At 40.1% G+C, this 22198-nt stretch overlaps 4 gene segments (V, D, J or C); all 4 read left to right on the forward strand.

The window, feature by feature from the left end:
- Window positions 1-1204: 1204 nt before the first annotated feature.
- Window positions 1205-1745, forward strand: LOC122468069. The segment is given in 2 exon segments: window positions 1205-1287; window positions 1411-1745. Coding segments are annotated over 2 exon segments (381 nt in total).
- A 4672-nt stretch (window positions 1746-6417) lies between these two features.
- On the forward strand, window positions 6418-7196 carry LOC122468071. The segment is given in 2 exon segments: window positions 6418-6523; window positions 6853-7196. Coding segments are annotated over 2 exon segments (450 nt in total).
- A 9250-nt stretch (window positions 7197-16446) lies between these two features.
- LOC122467924 lies at window positions 16447-16981 on the forward strand. The segment is given in 1 exon segment: window positions 16447-16981. A coding segment is annotated over 1 exon segment (426 nt).
- Window positions 16982-21060: 4079 nt separating this feature from the next.
- Window positions 21061-21609, forward strand: LOC122468072. The segment is given in 2 exon segments: window positions 21061-21112; window positions 21275-21609. Coding segments are annotated over 2 exon segments (387 nt in total).
- The last annotated feature ends 589 nt before the right edge of the window (window positions 21610-22198 follow it).

The following is a 22198-nucleotide window of genomic DNA, read 5'->3' on the forward strand; positions in this document are numbered from 1 at the left end:
TAATCCTGATCCCTTACCTTGTGGGGAGAAATTATTTCATTCAAGGTTGGCAAGAAAATGTAACAAATGGATGGCAGTCAGAAGCATCTTTGAGCCTAAAACTTGTTAATAGTATAGGTTTAGTATTTGTTGCCTATTTCACATTTAACAGCCACCTTATATTTACATCAACAAACAGTGAGAGAATGAGAATCTCCGATCATTCAATAGGGATTCAACAACTTCATTTATGACGTTTCTTCTGTCTAGAACTCATATATTCACTTTTTACTGGTTTGGAAAACCGGGAATATTTGACTATTAAAATATTTGTTTACAAAATAGGGTGACTTTTCTTCTGAAAGCTTTTGTTAAGAAGATAGTACTCCTTACAATTGGTATTATTTTAGGACCAAGAAATACTATATTTCAGATAAAGGCCACATGTTCATTATTTCTGTTTAAGAAATATTTAGTAAGTATTGGGGTGCCTGGGTGGATCAGTCGGTTAAACATCCGACTTTGGTTCAGGTCAGGATCTCGTGGTCCGTGAGTTCGAGCCTCTCATCGGGCTCTGTGCTGACAGCTCAGAACCCGGAGCCTACTTCGGATTCTGTGTCTCCCTCTCTCTCTGTCCCTCCCCTGCTCACACTCTATCTCTGTCTCTCTCTCTCAAAAATAAATAAACATTAAAAAAATATTTAGTGAATATTAAAAAAGGACAGCCACTGTTCTAACATTGGGGTACAGTGTTGAAAAACACAGAACCACTCAGTAATGACTTGACTTCTTATGACCTTCTCTGTATTCAATCCCAGCCATTTTCTGGCAGTCAGTGGATTATAGGCTGGCCCACAGTGGATACGTGAAAACATAAAGTACAGAATTAAAATGTGTTAGAAGGTTGTTATCTTCAGCTACAGAAATAATGCTCTGGGATGCTCTGTTAAAGAACTTCCACATTAGGTAGTGACCTAAGAACAAAATAGACCTGAGAGGTCAGGATTGCTGCTGTTCAGATTTCCAAGTGCCACCTGAAGACTGCCATGTGCCTCATAAAGTCAGGGACAAAGACATCTTGCTGACTCTGGGAGGACTCTGGCCACCATGCATCCCGTTTCAGTCCCCGTCCAGCAGGGGGTGCAGCTTCCTAACGCAAACACCTTTCCTGAGAAATGTGGGCTTCCACTGATCATTGCTCTGTCTCTCCAATGCTTCTTCTTGCTACGAATGAAGCACATTATCTAGGTGACACTCTAGAGATGAACTCTTCTCCAGGCTTCGTGACTGTGGTACTCTTGATGCTTGGTAAGTAAAATGCCTCTTAGTATTTGGATTCTTTCTTCTGTTCTGTCAGCAAAACATATAAGTATAAATTTATCCAGGACGTTTATGCCCAAGGTAACACAGGTCTCTTTTCTTTTTTCCCAGGACAAACCCACGGAGACTCAGTGACCCAGATGGAAGGCCCAGTGACCCTCTCCGAAGGGGAGTCCCTGACTATAAACTGTACTTATTCAACAACAGGGACCCCCACTCTTTTCTGGTATGTCCAGTATCCCGGAGAAGGTCCACAGCTCCTCCTGAAAGCCTTGAGGGACACGGAGAAGGGAAGTCACAAAGGTTTTGAAGCCACCTACAACAGGAAATCCAAAACCTTCCACTTGGAGAAATCCTCAGTGCAAGTGTCAGATTCGGCTGTGTACTACTGTGCCCTGATGGACACAGTGACAGAGTCTGCAGGGGGAGCTGAGCGCAAACTCTGAGCAGAATAGGGGCCCAGATGCTGAGTGTCTCTGACTGATCCACTCTGGTTCCAGCACAGTGTATGGTGGTTTGTTTCTCAGTGTCTGCTTGATACAAAAGTCATACAAATGGCTAGAGCATAGAAACCAGAAGGTGCTGAGGTCCAGCCCCAGCAGGTCCAGGGGTTCCCGAAGGATGAACGGCATTGGCGAAATAACAAATGGACACAGACAACAGCAGTGCGTTAGACTGGCTGCTTTATTGTGGCAAACGTGTCATTATATTTGTTAGCAATTTCCTGGTAGCGTGCATCATCTATGTTTCTCGGCATTACCTAATTCTAAAAATGTTCCTTTGTGTAAGCACCCATTAAGGAACATTATGTTTATTTTCCTGTTATGTTCCCTCCTGCCCTTTTGGTTATAGATTAATTTCTTCATATTACTTTCATTATGTATCTACGTTTATTTATAGTCTGTAAAACATTTGCTTTGCTATTTTCATGAAAGGTCATCTAGCGCTCAACACCTCAAGTGGGACGTTTACAGGGACATGACTTCTTTTTTATTTATTTTTTAAATTTTTTTAAAAACTTTTTTTAAACGTTTATTTTTGAGACAGAGAGACAGAGCATGAATGGGGGAGGCTCAGAGAGAGGGAGACACAGAATCTGAAGCAGGCTCCAGGCTCTGAGCTGTCAGCACAGAGCCCGATGTGGGGCTCGAACTCACGGACCGTGAGATCATGACCTGAGCTGAAGTCAGACGCTTAACCGACTGAGCCACCAAGGTGCCCCCAAAATAAAATACTTAGAAAAAATAATGGTTGATTAAAAATACACATCTATCCCTTGATTTTCTCTAAAACTCTATTCAAGAGATGGTAAAAACATCCCACAGAGCAGAAACCCACAAAACCAAACAGAAACAGAAAAGAAGCTATCAGCAGACCGTGATGCCAACAAATTTTAGAGAATGAGCAGTATAGGCAGAAATGCAAACTTGTGTGAGAGACTTGATGAAGAAGAAAACGAGGCCCAGTGCAGAAATACCTCTGTGTGTGCTGGGCCCTCCGGGAAGGCCGAGGGAAAAGAAACCCCACATATTTTTGAATATTTTGAATAACTGAGGAGGAGGATGTTGCCTGTGTTGGTACATGCGTGTATGCCTGCATGCACACACACACGTGTGTGTGTGTGTGTGTGTGTGTGTGTGTGTGTGTGTGTGTGTACTGATCCTATTGGCACACAGGGAAGGAAAATAAGTGGACCGCGAGAGAAAATTCATAAGGAACAGAAGAGCCATGCACTCCACGGCCGTTTATAACAAGCAATGATCACTTTCTAAACTAGCAGAAAACTGGAAGTTGATTTTTGAGGAATTGAAAAGAGCACATAAAAAATTTCCTTCCAAATCTGTGTTATAAGCTTTCTGATTTTTGCTTACCAGTTATGCTTTCTTTTACTTAAAAATTTTTTTCCCTTCTCCCTCTAACCCCACTGTAACCACTGATCTTTTTACTGTCCCCATAGTTTTGTCTTTTTCAGAATGTGATATAGTAGGTATCAAACAGCATGCAGCCTTTTCAGATTGGCTTCTTGCACCTAGAAATATGCATTTAACTTTCCTCCCATCTTTTCATGGCTGATGGCTCATTTCTCTTTTTTTTCATATTTCTTTAATAATTGCAAACAATGATTTTTAGAATTAGAGTAAATCCATATACTCGTGTATCTATGTTGCTAAATTGGATTGAACTTGGTCTATGATATTTTTACCTATGAAAATAAGTATTTCCTTCAGTGATAATGATAATTTCAGAATATTTTGTGTTATGGACTGGATGTGTTCTGCCAAAATTCATACGTTGAAGCTCTAGCCCCCGGTGTGATGGTATTAGGAGATGTGGCCTTTGGGAGGTAATTAGATTTAGATAGGGTCATGAAAATGGGACTTCCATGATGGGATTAGTGTCCTTATAAAAAGAGGAAGAGATACGAGAGCTTCTTCTCACCACCAACTGAAGGGGTCCATCTATAAGCCCTAAGGAAGGAGTTCACCAGGAACTAATCTGCCAGCAGTTTGATCTTGGACTTCCCAGATTTCAGAACGGTGAGTAACAAATATCTGTTGTTTAAGCAACACAGTCTATGGTATTATGTTACAGCAGTCCTAGATGACTAAGGCATTCTGATAAAACAAACTTTTTTCCAAATATTTCTTAAATAGTTTAAATTACTGTAAAGATATTTTAATTCATATACCACTGGCTGAAAAATCCTTTATTCTGTGGGAATCTTAAGGCTGACCTTTATTTCCTTAGACTTCTGTTTTTAAAGTTATTTAGACATTAGGTGACAGCTCATTTCTTTTTGGCACTAAGTTTCCATTGTTTGGACATACCATAGTGTATTTACCCATTCTTCTACTGAAGGACACCGTGGTTAGTCAAGCGAGGCAGTCATATTATACAGATAGCGAAGTTGGGGTGGGCAGAAGAGGAACAGTGTGTAAAGTTCATCTCAGGTTTTCAATTCTGCCATTCCATATAAACTTCAGCAGACATCTAGAGTCTATAGCTCTATAAATCCATAATGAAGATAATTCTTTGAGCACAGGTACCAGGATAGGAATATTTCTGGGCATTATAACCATGGAAACTGAACATAAAATATTCCATTATCTGCTTTCAATTTTTTGACTGTCATGATTAAAATTCCCTAGTCCAACTGATAAGAAAATTATTTCAATACCCCCACTATCCTACCTTTTCATATATCTTGGCTGAGAGTAGAGTGAACAAGAATGAAGAGAAGAGATAAAAATAAGGAACAAAAATATAGTGCGATATTTACTTTGATTGGCAACATGGGGCCTGGCCAGAATCAGCTGTGTGGGTGAGAGGGGGGCCAAAAATTGCACAGGAAAGGTACAGAGCTGGAAATTAAATCAGAGTGAATGTTTTGTAGACATCCTATTTTTTACCAACTAAATTCTGGTTGGAATCATTTTCTATTTTGTCTTTGTTTCTAGAACTTTCCTGATATCAAGAAACTGTATTTACTTCTGTAATACACTAGTTTTTCTTTATTAGTATTTTTATACAACTGAATTTTTACATTGTCTGCCAAACTATTCAATTTGGGGAATGGAGCCACTCTTCAAGGATGTGTAATTCATTGAGAAACTGACTCTTCCAGAAATATCATTCATCCTTCCTCCGTCACAAACCCACAAATGTCTTAGATAACATGTTTTAAGAAAAAAAAAACCCTTATACAGTCATGTATTGGAAATACCTCCCCTACCTCCTGCACTGTTGGCAAGCACAATTTTGGAGAGATTACTGTGCACAAAGATTACTGTGTATGTGCTCCTTCAAATCTGTATTTTTGTATTCTTTGGGGAAATACCTAACAGTGCAATTGCTGGATCATAGGGTAGTTCTAATTTTAGTTTCTTGAGAAACCTCCATACTGTTCTCCAGAGTGGCTGCACCAGTTTGCAGCCAGCAGTGCAAAAGAGTCCCCCTTTCTCCACATCCTCGCCAGCATCAGTTGTTTCTTGTGTTGTTAATTTAGCCATTCAGACAGGTGTGAGGTGTATCTCATCACAGTTTTGGTTTATATTTTTCTGATGATGAGTAATGTTGAGCATCTTTTCATGTGTTAGCCATCTGGGTTTTTTCTTTGGAAAAGTGTCTGTTCATGTCTTCTGCCCATTTCTTAAGTGAGTTATTTGTTTTTCCAGTGTTGAACTTGATAAGTTCTTCATAGATTTGGATAGTAACCCTTTATCAGATGTATCGTTTGCAATATCTTCTCCAATTCCAGAGGCTGCCTTTTAGTTTTGTTGATTGTTTCCTTCACTGTGCAGGTTTTTATCTTGATGAAGTACCAATAGTTCATGTTTGCTTTTGTTTCCCTTGCCTTCGACAACATGTTAGTAAGAAGTTACTGTGGCTGAAGTCAAAGAGGTTGCTGCCTCCATTCTCCTCTAGGATTTTGATGGTTTCCTGTCTCAAATTTAGGTCTTTCATCCATTTTGAATTTATTTTTGTGTATGGTATAAGAAAGTGGTCCAGTTTCATTCTTCTGCATGTTGCCTTCCAGTTTTCCCAACACCATATGTTGAAGAGACCTTTTTTTCAATTGGATATTCGTTCCTGCTTTGTTGAAGATGAATTAACCATATAGTTGTGGGTCCATTTCTGGGTATTCTGTTGTGTTCCATTGATCTGCGTGTTTGTTTTTGTACCAATACCATACTATCTTGATGACAACAGCTTTGTAAGATAGCTGAAATCCAGAATCGCAATGCTTCCAGTTTTATTTTTCTTTTTCAGGATTGCTTTGGCCATTCAGGGCCTTTCGTGGTTCCATGCAAATTTTAGTATTGTTTGGTGTAGCTCTGCGAAAAATGCTGGTGGTATTTTGATGGAGATTGAATTCATCTTAAACATTTTAAGTGTTGTGTTGTAACTTGAATTCTGAGTCTGATATATTTTTTAAAAACTGATTTCTCAGTGAAACTCATTAGTCTACTTTTATATGACACCTCATTTCTAACAGACTCCAGGAAGAATACACCATCATAGGTTTGGGAAGGAAGAAATATATTGTGCAGAACTTTTCATACCTCAGAAAACAGAAGGAACACATAAATTAGTTCTTGGAGGAGCCTCCAGGGGACGATGCTGCACAAACTAGAGATCTTGTTGCTCAACATCATCTGCTCACGCCCTCCCCCCTGCAGCTGGCTGAGTTCTTTGCAGACAGAGACAGGGACAAGAATCATCCGTCAGAAAGCTCCAGGCTCATCTCAGCAGCTTTTGCATTTTTATCTCAGCAAGGAACCTGTCCAAATTTACTTTCTCCACCCTTCTTATGTCCGAGGGCTTGGTTTCCTCAGCCAGTTTCTTGTCTGCTCAGGGGGAGATTTTCCTGAGAAGAGCCACTGCCTTTCTACTGCTCAGCCATGTTCTTGTTGCTTATCTCAACACTGGGGATATTTGCCCTGCGTGAGTAAAATTTCATATTAGTCTATAGTTCTACAGATTCAACTGGAAATACTGACTTTTCATTGTGAAGTGTGCACTGCTTTCACTGATACAACACTGATTTTGCAGGAGACACTGGAGCCCAGTCCGTGACGCAGCCTGATGTCCATGTCACTGTCTCTGAAGGAGCCCCTCTGGAGCTGAGGTGCAACTATTCCTATAGTGGAACTCCTTATCTCTTCTGGTACATGCAGCACCCCAACCAAGGACTCCAGTTTCTACTGAAGTACTTTTCAGGAGACACCCTGGTTAAAGGCATCAAAGGTTTTGAGGCTGAATTTAAGAACCATGAAACCACCTTCCACCTGAGGAAATCCCGAGCCCTTGGCAGCGATGCGGCCAAGTACTTCTGTGCTGTGCGTGACACAGTGTCTGGGACTGCAGGGGGAGCTGAACACAAACCACCATGGTAGGGGAGTTTTTGGAGACTGACGGTCTCTTCCTGTGGTATTATCAGAGATCTCTTGCTGTATGATGCCAAATGAGGCAAATAGAGCTGAGCAGACTCAGCTATTTCTATATAATTCTATAACTCCATGTCTGATAAACTTAATTTAGCAGGTTTTTGGTCTTTGTAGAAACTACATGATAATAAATAGTATTACAGAATGATGGAGAAGATAGTGTTCTGATCATATAATACCAGGATGCTTAAAGACTGGCCTTGAGGTTGACCGCCTATGAGGTTAACTATATGAGTTTTCATTTATCATTTCTTCTGTCAGCCAACCCAGAAAACAAAACATGAACCCCTCATGTTCTTTCCCTGAAAAGTTTGCCTGCTTGTTTCTTTCATCATTCACAGATCATCTTCTTGGAATTTTTTTTCCCCCTAGATCTTACTGTGCTGGTCAGAATGTGTCAGAATATTATCTTTGAGTGTCAATTCCTTTATTTAAGAGGGACTCTGAAAAATTTTAATGTATTTACTTACTAACTTACTTAATTTTAGGGGGTGGGGCATGAACAGGAGAGGGGCAGAGAGATGGAGAGACAGAATGCTAAGCAGGCTCCATATTATCAGTGCAGAGCCCATTGCGGGGCTGGAACTCACAAAGCGTGAGATCATGACCTGAGTTGAAATCAAGAGTTGGACATTCAACCAACTGAGCCACCTAGGCACCCCTTCTTTTAGTAATTTAAATTCTACAAATCTTCACCAGAAATTTTTGGATATAATCTCTTTTGCTGCTTCCAGCTATGGACATTTTTTTTCTTCTTGCTTTTTCTCCTGTTCTTGTTTGATTTCATAGTTGGAATATTAGAGTTTGAATCTTATATGTTAACAACATTATAATTAATGATGTAGTAATTTTAACAATGCCAAACTCTGCTAGAAATATTGATAAGAATTGCAGTGAATACTAGGTGTCACTCGACCCAGTATAAACTTATAACCCAGTATAAAATTGTTTTGTGTTAGGATGGAAAGAACTGTGTAAGAAGTTTTATGGCCTTGTGTTCTTGAAGTCTTAGAGATAACAAATACTCTGCAGAAAGGGGAGAAAGATAAAGAGGAAGCTTTCTAGCTGCTTCTTGGTTTATTCTATAATGTGTGAAAAGTGCCCAGCAGCCCTCAAAATATAGAGAGACTAAGTAGATCATCACTAACGATACATCAGAAGATCAACGGTAATTTTTAGGATGTGGTGATATGGTTATGTGTAATAAATGTGTTTGAGTGACTGCTGGAAGGGTACAAGGAAAGTAAATGCTGGTGTTGGAGACATAAAATCTGGAATAAGGAATTTGTATTCCTTTAATGTCCTTCTCCTTCCCTCCTTCCCTTTTTATTTTTGCACCATAATCTCTCTACCTCTATTTTCAGGTGACACTATCATCACCTCAAGTACATTGCCCAAAGGGACTGTGGTGGGCCCTTTTTTAAGATTAGTAGGAGAAGGAGAATTACTAATGTTTTTGATTCTGAACTCAAAGTGAGTTTGAAGAAAAATAGGATTTATATCAAGGACCCTGAGCAGTTGGGAGATCATACCCCCACCTTCCCAACCCTAACTCTACCTGAAAAATCAAAGTACCCTGTCCTTCTCCCTCCCTTTCTGCTTTTATTATTAGTTATTTATTTATATGATTATGTATTTTCTTATGTTTATTAATTTTTGAGAGAAAGAGACAGAGCATGAGTGGGGGCGGGGCAGAAAGGGAGAGAGACACAGAATTCGAAGCAGGCTCCAGGCTCTGAGCTGTCAGCACAGAGCCCGATGTGGAGCTTGAACTCATGAGCCGTGAGATCATGACCTGAGCCGAAGTTGGATGCTTAACCGACTGAGCCACCCAGGCGCCCCAGGTTACATATGATTTTTATGAGGAAATTTCTACAGTAAAGAATTATATTAAGAATAATGTGGGAATCCTGAGTTATTTTATCAATCAAACTAATAATTCTGACTTTTCATGTAATTAGCCAGTCTTACCCCATACCTCACCACTCAGAAGTGGCTGGCCTAAATGAAAGACATAATATCTTACTGAAGACTGAGTTACAATGCCAGTTGGGAGATACACCCTGACTGATGAGACTTTGTTAGTAGAAATTAACATGTGCTTCAAATCAGAGAAATTTATGTTACTTTATGCATTACTGTCTTTCACATAGTCAGAATTCATGGGCCCTGGAATCAAAACATAGATGTGGAAGTGGCTTCTCTTACTATTACAGCTAATAACCCACTATCAGACTTTGAGATTTCCATACTGGCAACTTTATGCTATGTGGATTTGGAGATCTTAGTCTTTAGGGAAGAATTCTTCTGCCAGGAGACAAAAAAAAAAAAAAAAAATCTCTCTACTCAATGGATGATAAGTATAACTCCTGGATATTTTGAGCTTCTCAGTCATTGAACCATAAAGAAAATATCTATTGGCTGGAGTGGTTGATCTTGATTAACAAGAAGATATTGGGTTGCTTCTACACAATGGAAGCAGGAATACTATGTTTGGAGCCTGTTAGTACTTTCATGCTCAGTGGTGAAGCTTAATGGAAAACTATAGTTACCCAAACAAAACTGGTTGAGGGCAAGGGAAATATAAAGTAGAGATTGATTAAGGAAGCAATAGATGTCAGTCATAGCCTTGTGACCAATTACAGAAACAAAGTTGTAGTACTTTTAAATTTATTTTTTTAATGTTTATTTATTTTTGAGACAGAGAGAGACAGAGCATGAACGGGGGAGGGGCAGAGAGAGAGGGAGACACAGAATTGGAAGCAGGCTCCAGGCACAGAGCCCGACGCAGGGCTCAAACTCACAGACCCTGAGATCGTGACCTGAGCTGAAGTTGGAAGCTCAACCGACTGAGCCACCCAGGCGCCCCAAAGTTGTAGTACTTTTAAAAAGTGAAGTATAATGAACATATAATGTTATATTAGTTTCATATATACAACATATGGATTCAACAATTCTATACATCATTCAAAGCTCACCATGTGAAGTATAGGCAAAGTCATAGTACTTTTGCATATTTTGTATTTTCTTGTTATATATGTATGCTTACTTGTATGTGCTAAATCTTTCCTGCTACTATCTTTCCCATTTTCATTTTATATACAACCTTTTGGAAATTAACTTTACACTTTAGCTTATAGGTAACAGAATTCTTTAGAGGGGCTCTGAATCTGAAGAGTTATTAATATCATCAGTGATGGTGATGATATTGTATCCAGGCATCTCCTCATTTTGGGGAAAGGGTGAGAAGTTTTTTTAACTTTCCAAGAAGGATAGCAGTATCCTGAAGGAGGTAAAAATATTGAATTGTTTTGTTGTTACATGTGTTTCAAATATGTGTAGAAGTTTACATATAGAAGCTGAGTAGTCAAAGGGGTGGGAGAGATTTATTAACTCTCAGCTCCAAATTCATCTTTTGCTTGTTCTTAAAAATAGATTTTGTCCCTTCAAATATTTTCTTTGCCAGTTGGCACAACTTTAAAATTTTCAGTAGCAAGTGCAGGAAGAGAGGGACTTGCCTCCTTGTCTGTGTTCCCTCTGGCAAGCTCCTGCAGCCTGGGGGCGTCTCCAGCGACCAGCTCATGCCAGCACCTGCACCAGCTTCCTGCAGGGCAGTGTTCAGCAGCACCCAGGGGGACAGCAGCTTCCCTTAGCACCCCCATTTTTAGGTGGGTGTGTAGAAGAATGCCTCCCATAAGACATGTCCTTGTGAACCTCTTTTCCCAGCATCCCAAAGGATGGTTTTCTGGCAAGTTCTCAAGGGTGGATTTCCAGCAAGGTCCACTGTTACCGCACCATAGTGACTTCTCTGCCATCCAGTGAGCCACAAGTGTGTCTTCTCCAAGGTCTGAGTCTCAGCCCTGGAGTGGATGGGAACCTCTTCCTGCATATTGTATCCCTGAGCAGTGGCTACACTTTACATCCCCTATTCCTGTAGGATTCCTCTTTCCTTCCTACTAGCCATTCCCTTTTTAGTCCAATATTCCGTTGTAGTTAATAATTCTTTTAAGTTTCCCCTAGTCAATTTATTGTGCAGTTTCTCTCTCCTGAATGGACCACTTTTGTTCATTCACCAGGACACTCAAGAAGCTGGAGAGCATCCCCTATTTTCTCTTCCCCAACTCTGCCTGAGACGTCAAAGCAGATTCTACTTCTTTACTGTTTTATATGATTATTATATAAATATGAGAAACTTCCCATGATAAAGGATTATATAAAGGGGATTTTGGAAATATTATATGAATCACTATTGAGTAATCAGTGAATTTAATTTCAATTTTTCCCATTTTGTCTATATTTGACCAGAAATTCATTACAGCACAGAGGCAAATTCTAATCAACTTTGGCAATATTTTATTTTAACTAAAACAAATGATCATTCATTGACTAATGAGAATGTGTCTGGAGATGGTAATTCCTAGTCATATTCTTGCATTAACTCCCTTATCCATCCTTATTCCTGATTTTTTCTGTCTTTTAAATAGGATGGAAAGGCAAAGAGAATATTAAAACAATCTGAAGAAACAATACTCCGTTCACCTGAGCAAGATTTTATGTGTCCCCTTCCAGTCATCCTCTTCCTGACGACAATGACTGCTCTTATTGCTATCACCGAAGATTGATTTTAACTGTTCTAGAACTTTAAATCCGGGAAATCATATGGTAGGGAATCTTTTGTACCTTGTTTCTTTCATTAAACAAGATTCACCCATGCTCTTGTATCAGTCGCTCATTACTTCCTATTCCTAAGTATCCTACTATCTGAATATATCACACTTTGTTTATTCACATCTGTATCCACCACTGGCTGGACACTAGATCTGTTAAGGGTGAAATCTTTAATTCCATTCATAAAGTTTGAAAGTACAGACTACCTTCGATTTTTATATTCTGTTGGTGCAAGAGTAGAGTGTGTCTCTAAAACATTTTAGCCAAGACATGTATCTTAGATACCTTTATTTAAAGACTCATGTTGGGGTGCCTGGCTGGCTCAGTGGGTGGAGCATGTGACTCTTGATCTCAGGGTTGTAAGTTCAAGCCCCATGTTGGGTGTAGAGATTACTTAGACAAAAAGACCCAGGCATAACATTAATTTTGCTATTTAATATACCCCTAATTTGCCAATAAAAACCTAACATATGGTATGCTCTCTTATTTAGTAAAGTTTCACATATTGCTCAAGATGTGGATATCTGAATTTTAGTTTCCTGTGCCATGGCTTTCCATTACAATGTAAGCTGATCCCCCCTCTGCAATTTGTTTTCCTGATGAGGGTCATTGCCTCTCCTTAGAGTTGAAACTTAATTCAAGTGGTACAAATATATGATATCTTATTGTCTGTGTTAAAAAGTTTTAAGGTAAATAGCACATCCTAACACTTTGATATATAATTGACCCTTGAACCACGTGGGGAAGAAGGAAATGTGTGACCACCAACCCCCTGCACAGCATCCCTGACTTTCCCTCTGCCTGGAGTCATTTTCACCTACTAGCTTCATGACACATTCATTCACTTTTTCATAATTTAAGCTCCTAGAGAAACATGTACACATATGAATATAGAAGAATGCTCAGAAGGGTTTATTGTTGTTGTGTATTTCATAGATTAAAAAAAAATCAACCTCTTAATACTTCTTCAATAGAGGAAGGGATGTATAAATGGTGGTATATTCCTAACATGGAAATAATGCAACAGAAGGATATATGTGTGTTAATATAATAAGACCCCTAAGATTTATTATTGAGTTTAGTTTCTTTCTTCCCTTTAAAAGAGAGAGCAAGCTGGGCGAAGGGCAGATGGTGAAAAGAGAGACAGAGAGAGAGAGAGAGAGAGAGAGAGAGAGAGTCGTAAGCAGATTCCAAGCTCAGCATGGAGCCCAAAATGGGGCTCGACCCCATGAGCCGAAATCAAGAGTTGGGTGCTCAACTGACTAAGCCACCCAGACACCCCTATTACTGAGTTTATAAAGCAAGTTACAGAAAGGTATGCACAGTATGTGTCATTTTGTATTAAAACCTGTAAATAAAACTATATTATATATTTTCTATGGATTCTTATATTTGGGACATGTGTGTAAATCTACAGTAAAACACCTGGAATCATCAACTCCAAATTAGTGAATAATGAAAAGGTAAAAATTGAGAGTTGTAGTCATAGGGGATTTTAGTCTTTATGTAATGTTTCATTCCTGTAGTAATTCATGCATTCATGAATTCCTCTTAAAATTAACAACAAGTAATAAGCTATCATAAAGGTTTATGTTTTCCTCTATGCTTCTCATCAAAAAGGCAGAAAAAAGAGAACAATCATCTTCTTCATAAACTTTGTCCAATCACCCCACATGCAAGTGTTTCTCCCTCCTCTGTGATAATAAATATTTTAGTTCATTCTCCTCTTAGGGTCCTACTCTTTGACTCTACTCTATTTATGTGTAATGGCCTTCCTGGTAGACTGTAACCTACTGTCTCATCTCTTTTACATATACTTAACACCTGGTAAATTGCCTCATTTATGGTAAAACTTCAGCAAATGTTTATGCATTTATTCTGCACTAGGTAGAACAACTCAAATAGCACAAGATGAGAATTGCCAAATTGTCTTACGTTATTGTCTTCCATGAAATTCCATTTTATTTTATTTCATTATTTTTAAATTTTTTCAATGTTCATTTATTTTTGAGAGAGAGAGAGAGAGAGAGAGAGAGAGAGAGAGAGAGAGAGCAGAGAAGAGGCAGAGAGTGAAGGAGACACAGAATCTGAAGCAGGCTCCAGGCTCTGAGCTGTCAGCACAGAGCCTGATATGGGGCTCGAACCCACTAACTGTGAGATCATGACCTGAGCTGAACTCGGCTGCTTAACCCACTGAGCCACCCAGACGCCCCATGAAATTCCATTTTAAAAGTAGGATTTGGGGGCACCTGCATGGCTCAGTGGGTTGAGCAGCCGACTTTGGCTCAGGTCATAATCTCACAGTTGGTAAGTTCGAACCTGGTGTGGGACTCTGTGGCTGACAGCTCAGAACCTGGAGCCTGCTTTGGATTCTGTCTTCCTCTCTCTCTACCCCCTCCCAGCTCATGCTCTCTCTCTCAAAAATAAATAAACATTAAACATTTTTTTTTTTAAAGTAGGATTGGTTTACTTTTAATCCCCATTCAGTCTAAGCAGTTACTTTGTTTCCTGGTCATCTGCTTCATGAGGAAGCATGGAAGAATGGAGCTGGGGTCTGTGCCTGCTGAGTTGCCTGGTCTGAAGTGGTCTTTGTGAACTGTTTTGGTCCACTAGGGGGCACTCTAGGCTTTAAAAGAAACAAATATATATATATATATATATATATATATATATATATATATATATATATATATTTTTTTTTTCCCAATAGTAAGAGAGTTGAACAATTATAAAGAACAGAAAACATGTAAGCCAATGAAATTATAGATAGCAAAGGTGGGGGGAAATGGGCAAACATACTTGTGTAAGGTTCATCTCAGATTTTCAAAGTTGCCATTCCATATAAACTGCAAAAAGTTGTAGGCTATTTCTCTGTCAACCACGGTGAGAATGATTGTCTGAGCACGGTATGTAAATAAAAACATTTCTGGGTACTCATGAGGTAGCTTAACAGAAAACATCCCCTGACGTGTTTTCAATTTTTAAATTGTTATGAATAAAATCCCCAGAACCACGGACCTAGAAATTATTTCAATACCCCAGATACCCTACCTTTTTATATATCCTGGGTGAGAATGGAGGAACAAGAATGAAGAGAAGAAGAAAAAAGAACAAATAAAATAAAATAAAATAAAGAACAAAAATAGAAGGAAAGGGGGATGACAGAATTTACTCTGACCAGTACTGGGTGGCCTGGCCAGAATAAGCTGTGTGGGTGAGCAGGGTGTCCAAGAGTTACACGGGAGAGGTAGAGAGGTGGAAATTAAATCAGGGTAGACATTATGCAGACACCCTATTTTTCACCAACCAAATTCTGGTTGGAATCATTTTTCTCATCTTCTTTTTTTAAATGCTTATTTATTGGGGCGCCTGGGTGGCTCAGTCGGTTGAGCGTTGGACTTCGGCTCAGGTCATGATCTCGCGGTTTGTGAGTTCGAGCCCCGTGTCCGGCTCTGTGCTGACAGCTCAGAGCCTGGAGCCTGCTTCAGGCTCTACGTATCCTTCTCTCTCTGCCCCTCTCCCGCTCATGCTCTGTCTCTCTCTCTCTCTCTCTCTCTCTCTCTCTGTCAAAAATAAATAAACATTTAAAAAAATTTAAATACTTAGTTGGAAGAAATAAAAAAAAATTAAATGCTTATTTATTTAAGAGGAGAGTGCAAACATTAGAGGGCTAGAGAGGGAGAGAGAGAATAGCAAGCAGGCTCCACACTCAGTGAAGAGCCCACCTTGGGTTTGAACATATGAATCATGAGATCATGACCTGACCCAAAATCAAGAGTCATACAGTTTACCACCAAGCCACCCAGGCGCCCTTGGAATCATTTTCTGTGCAGATGGTGACTATATGTCTTGGTTTCTAGAACTCTCCTGATTTCAGGAAATTATTTTTACTTCTGCAAAACAGAATGCATGCTATCAGATAGTTTTCCTTAGTCACAATTTCGTATCACTGAATTCTAATATCGTCTGTCTAACTATGCAATTTGGGAAATGGGGTCACTCTTCTCTATGATTTCCAAGGTTCTGTGTAACTCACTGAGACACTAACTCTTCTAGAAATACCATTCACCCTTCCTCAGTCACTAACCCACAAATTTCTCACATAACATGTTTTAAGAAAAATAAAGACCTTATAAGTGCATATATTGGAAATACTGTCCCTACCTCCCTGCACCGTTGGCAAGCACAGTTTTGGACAGATTACTCTGCAGTCTCCCTGGGCCGCTGTGGGTGGAGTCTCAGTCCTGGGACTGACAGGGTTCAGGTGTGATTGGTGCTCAGTGATTCTGGAGGGACGTGGTGACTGTTGACAACACAACTTCTCTGGACCCAAGACTCTACACTCTTCAGAGTAGGGGTGAAGGCACGTCAGCGACCAGACAAGGAGTCATGAAGAGACAGCGGGGGGCCCTGCTGGGGCTTCTGTGGGTGCAGGTTTGCTGTGAGTGGGGACTTCCCAGACGGGGGCAGGGGAAGTTCACAGCCCGAAGTGGAGGGGGAGCTGGCACAGAGCTCCTGCAGGGTCTACACCCTCAGCAGGTGTTCCCGGGAATACTCTATGGGTTTGAAAACTGCCTCAGTGGCTCTGCAGTGACTTCTTTTGTGTTTGGTTTTGTCTTTCCAAGCAGGGGTGAGAGGGATGGATGTGGAGCAGACACCTGCAGCCCTGAGCCTCCAGGAGGGAGCCAGCTCTACCCTGAGGTGCAATTTTTCCAGCTCGGTGACCAATGTGCAGTGGTTCCGACAGAACCCCGGGGGTGGCAGCCTCACCCGGCTGTTTTACATCGCTTCAGGGATGAAGCAGGATGGGAGGTTGAACTGCACGGTGAACACTAAGGACCGGCACAGCAGTCTGCACATCAGGGCCTCCCAGCAGGAAGACTCAGCCACCTATCTGTGTGCGGTGCAGGCACAGTGCTCCCTGCTGCTCTGCAGCCTGTCCCCAAACTGCAGCTGGGCTCCCAGCCCAGGCTCCTCCACCAGGAAGCCTTCCTTGTGCAGCCGCATTTGCACAGCGTGCTTGGGACCATCTGGGGCTTTGCAGGCTCAAAGCTGGTGGAGGTAAACCTTGCCAATAAATTATTCAAAATGAAAGTGTGTATGTGCACATTGCATAAAGCATATTGGAGGGATGTTAGTTCCTAAAATGTTTAGAATCTCTGGTTTTGGAACTTGCTGCCACATGGGAAAGCAAAGATCTGTAGGCTTTGAAATAGAAATTTAAGATAAAGAAAAGAGCCTCAATGGAAAAGAATAACAGTTTCATGAGAAGTGTCAACTGATTCAATAACCGCTCATTAACACAGAAGCTAATTTGAAATTCATTTTTCTTATAACTTAAGACACAATAAAATACATAGACAAGCATTCTGAATTGTATAGAAATCATGAAGCCAATTTTAGTTTCATAAACATGGTCCTAAAGTTACAGAAAATGTCAGAAAAACCAATTAAATGCTTCCGTATAAATTTAAATTTAAAATTAAATTCAGATTTACATGAAACTGAATGGTATGTAAAGTCATATATATAAAAATTGTTCCACTAGAAACATCAGTGCTAGATTTACTTTATATTTCATTAATTTATCAGATACCTATGCTAATTTTCTCATAGCATATGAAACAGTCTTTAAGATCTGTTGCACCAACAGAAATATTCTTCTCAAAATTAAAAATTATCAAAAATTTCATTTGCAGTATTACATTTACCAACAACAATGACATGTTTTAAATTATATCGATTGAAACGAAGTTACTAAAAGTATAAATTTTGATAACCTAATAATTAATTTGGAGAAAGCAACCTAGAAAAATATTATTATAGTACACTACCAAAGTATTATTGGGTTTTTTTAGGGTTTGGTATGTTTAATAACTTGTATATGTTTATTATATTAATATTTTTATATATTAATATACATTTGATTTTTTTACAGTTTGTTTATTTTGAGAGAAAAAGGGGGGACAGAGGGAGAAAGAGAGAGAGAATCCCAAGCAGGCTCTATGCCCAGCACAGTGCCAATGAGGGGCTTGAGGCAGGGTCTGACCCTCGACGGTGAAATCATGACCTGAGCCCAAGTTGATAGTTGGATGCTTAATCTACTCAACCACTCAGGCTGACTTTTTTAAAGACAGTTTTATATTTTATTACATAGTTTAATTTTTTTTTCTTTTTAAACATGGGGCCACAAATTTTCTGTTTCATTGCATACCGCCAATTATATAGCCAGCTCTGCCTGGGAAGTTTGAACACCCAAGTTAAACTGGAATGAGGGAACTAGAAGCCAGAAAGCAATCAGGCTGTATGAGAAAGCATTTGTTGCTTTACATACGTTTGAGTAAGCTCACCATGGAGCCAACCCCATCTCACTGCCTGTGGTAAATTTTATACAGAGTGAGTAAAGTTCCATTTTATTCCATTTTTTTCCCTATAGATTGGGATCCTCCTTGAACCATCTTTGGTCTCCCAGAAGAAAAGAAAACCCAAAGAGGATCTTACCCTGAAGACTGTCTCTGCTTCTGAAGAGGCCCTAGGATTGGTTAGGACCAACCTCAGACCCACAAGATCACATGTGGTTGTGGAAACAGGCTTGGGGTTCCATGATTCAGGCAATTTCTCCTCACACTCACATCAGTCCACACTGCTCACAGCCAGTCCTCAAAAGACTTGCTTTGTTATATAGTACAAAAGAAATTTAGAACTGGAAGAGCCCTTAGAAGGGCTTAGTCCACTTCATTTTACAAAACAAAGGCTGTACCCAAGATGGTACCATGGAACAATTAGGTTGTCAGTGAGCTGGGAGAGAAAGAAACTGAGTTTCCTCACTTTCTCTTTGGCATTCTCCCCACTGCCTCCTTGCTGCAGGGCCATCCTGCTGGGTAAAGAGATTGTGTCTAATGCAAGCCCAGCCACTTATATCTCTGCAGTTTGGGTCTGGGAGAGCCATGGTCCAATCAGTTTGATTGCCTGAATGGAGAGTTGCAATTTGTGTAAATATCTGACACTTTGGGCAGGGAAAAGAACTCAGGCTGAGCCACTGTTATTCTACCTGCAAACTTACTTACTCCTCACTGGTTTCTGGAGGTGAAAGGCAAGGATGATTGTGTCACCTGAACACCTCCATGCATTTCTAAGGACTTTCCTAAAAATAGCAGATATATTTATATCCCAGGTGGACATCTCTTGAAGGCAAAATGTGAATATAGAGCATCACTAATACATTGTTATGAAATGTAATCACAGCATTGGGAGACTACGGGGGAATATCGTCCTCATGCAGCTGGCCATCCATGAATGTATTAGAAAAAGCCTTGCTAGGTCTACACTTTTTGATGATGAGTCAGGCAACATTCAATGAAATAATCACGGGGCTATGAATTTTGCCCAAGAGATGATTATACTTGTGCTACAGCTCATATATAGGACATTATGCTAAATAGAGCATACTCATACTATAACGTTCAGTTCTGGGTAACATAACTCAAAAGGGAAAATATTGACTTAAAGTACATGTCTCCAAGAAGAGAGAAATTCACCCAAAGAAGGTTTTGGGAATTTTATCCTATGGAGGAGGATGGATGAGTAAAATGAGGAAGAATCTTAGAATGGAGAAAATTTACATATGTAAAAACACACAATTTATATTTACAGACAAGTTTATATGTTGATTTTGATTCTTCATCAGAGTTGTCCCTAAATTTTTAAAGGTGTGGAATGTGATTGAGGATTTTTTTTTCTGCCTAATTTCAGAGGAGTAGTGAGTACAAGCCTTAGGAAAAGGGCTTCCACTTAATGTAGGTGAGGCAGTCTTGATTTCCCTAGGATCCGTTCTCATGATGAGTAGTCTACTTGTACTACTCCCCTGGGCAGCCATGGCAATATTTAGGCTTCCCTAGATTGTCTTCATTACATTGTAATTGGAGAATATCAAACTATTAAAGTAGATGAGAAAGGATTTTTGCCAGAAAGGGATAATTCTGGAAATCTACAGGACTAAAGAACATTATCAGTGTCTTTGGAACACTGTAGTGGAGTTTGGGAGAAAAATGCAAAGTATGGAATCTGAGGACTGGCCACGGCAGCAGAAATCTACGCTAGGAGAGTTGGCTTACACGTTAGAGGAACCTCTACTAAGGATTTGAGTCACTTACTACATTTTGGACCTGGCACCGTTTTGATACCAGACAATAAAAGCATCTGTAGTATAAATGGCGACATATTTTGGATCTGAAACCTGATATATTGTAAGAATTTCCATTCTTTCCCCCAATACTTTGCAGTATAAAATCCTTGTAGCAATAGGAATAGATTTCTGAGAGCATGTCAGATTTCCCATCACAAATAACCAAGTCAAAATGTTTCCTAACTCATGGACTTGTCCCCCTGCTCCTTTATCATTGACATTTTTATGACAGTCATATTAACTGACAAAGATTCCGCATTTTGACTGCTGGTAATGTCACTTCTCTGGAAATTGCCAGGTCACAGGCAAGACCAGCTCAGAAGAGCAGAGTCTGAGATAAGAGGCATTTGAAATATTTATTCTTTGGCTTACATGTTCCTTTTAGGAAGAGTTTTTCTCCATAACAGACAAATGAGGCTGGTAGATTTGGCAGAAAGGGGAGGTTTTCTATGTTCTTTGTTTAAGAGAGTGAATCATGATTCCTTCCTCGTTTCAAACATGTACATGAGGCCCATCATTGAATAAACAGCAACAGGATCTACTCTTTTGAACTTAATAGTGACTCAGTAGTGTGCAGAGGTATAAATCTTAATGTTTACATTCTTCCTGTGCATCTAGTCTCTGGTCTAGGATGTAATTTGTTTGACGTATTGCTGCCATTATGCGTCTGAGTCCCTCAGAGGCTCGGGGTAGGGGAAGAAGGTTTTCCCCAGTGAGTTCAGTACAGACGTGACCACAGGAGGGTGCACCTGAGCTGCCACAGACCAGGCGGAGGGTCCATGGTAGAGCATCTGCATGAGTAGGTCTGGCAGAAGCACAGTCGTCTTCTTATTGGCTGGTGGACACGTGGGAAACCACTCTGACTGATGCAGGAAAGAAGGGCGGGCCGGTGCTAGAAGTAGCTGTGCTGGCTGGAGGTGACAATTCTGAAAGTGATCGTAATTGTAATTGGGAGGAACCATGAGGACATCCGAGGGGGCTTTCATCACGCTCTTGTGGCTGCCGCTGCACTGTGAGTTGAGTGTTTATGAGAAACAGAGTAATTAGTGGATAGTCTTCAGCAGTCAAGACTGGCTTTACTCAGGTTTCCTCCAGGTAGTAGAGAAAAGGGGAATTCTGAAGCATAATAACCTGGGAACTGCTCTCCTTTCTCTGACCTTTTCTTTCTGCACAGGGCTCAGCAGAGGAGAGAATGTGGAGCAGAGTCCTTCCACCCTGAGTGTCCAGGAGGGAAACAGCTGTGTTATCACCTGTAGTTACTCAGACAGTGCCTCAAACTACTTCCCTTGGTATAAGCAAGAACTTGGAAAAGGTCCCCAGCTCATTATAGACATTCGTTCAAGTGTGGCCAAAAAAGAAGACCAAAGACTCACTGTTTTACTGAATAAGACGGCCAAGCATCTGTCCCTGCACATCGCAGCCGCCCAGCCTGCAGACTCAGCTGTCTACTTCTGTGCAGCAAGTGCACATTGCGTCCCAGACACCTGCTGCCTGCACCCAAACCTGTGACTGAGCAACCCCTGTCCTTTGACACAGAACTTCAAGTAGATCGTTTGTGCTATTGTTTGTCTGCAGGCGGAAGCTAATGTGTTAGACATTAAAGCATAACTTAAGACAACTGGGATCGAGATGACCCAGACAGGGTTAGAACATTTTGTTGGATCATTGCTGCCTATTGGATTTTTGAAGGGAGTTAGTAAGGTTTTATTTTGCAATTCAGGTTTAAAGCTGATTTACATTTGCTGTTCAGACTCCTGTCATACAAACAACTTCTTGGTAAATTGTCACATTCCTGTCATGCATTAGCTTTCAACTCTTATCTTTCCAGTACTGCAGATGTTGCTTTTGTTCTGTTATAAAACATTGTGTGCTAAATATAGAAAATATGTAAAAAGCCAAGTGTGAAATTGATAATTGTGTACCCAGCTAATTTATTATCAATGTTTCATTTACTCTCTTCTTAAATTCTAATGTAACTTGGATTCTGATTTTTTCCATTCAATGTTATATCCTAAATTGAGCATTCTCCTCTAACACCTGATTTTTAATAGCTCCGTGAGAGATTTTCACAAGTCACAGTAATATTTTTAATTTTTTT

Source organism: Prionailurus bengalensis, chromosome B3 (assembly GCF_016509475.1).
Source record: "Prionailurus bengalensis isolate Pbe53 chromosome B3, Fcat_Pben_1.1_paternal_pri, whole genome shotgun sequence".
In the NCBI taxonomy this organism is placed as follows: Eukaryota; Metazoa; Chordata; class Mammalia; order Carnivora; family Felidae; genus Prionailurus; species Prionailurus bengalensis.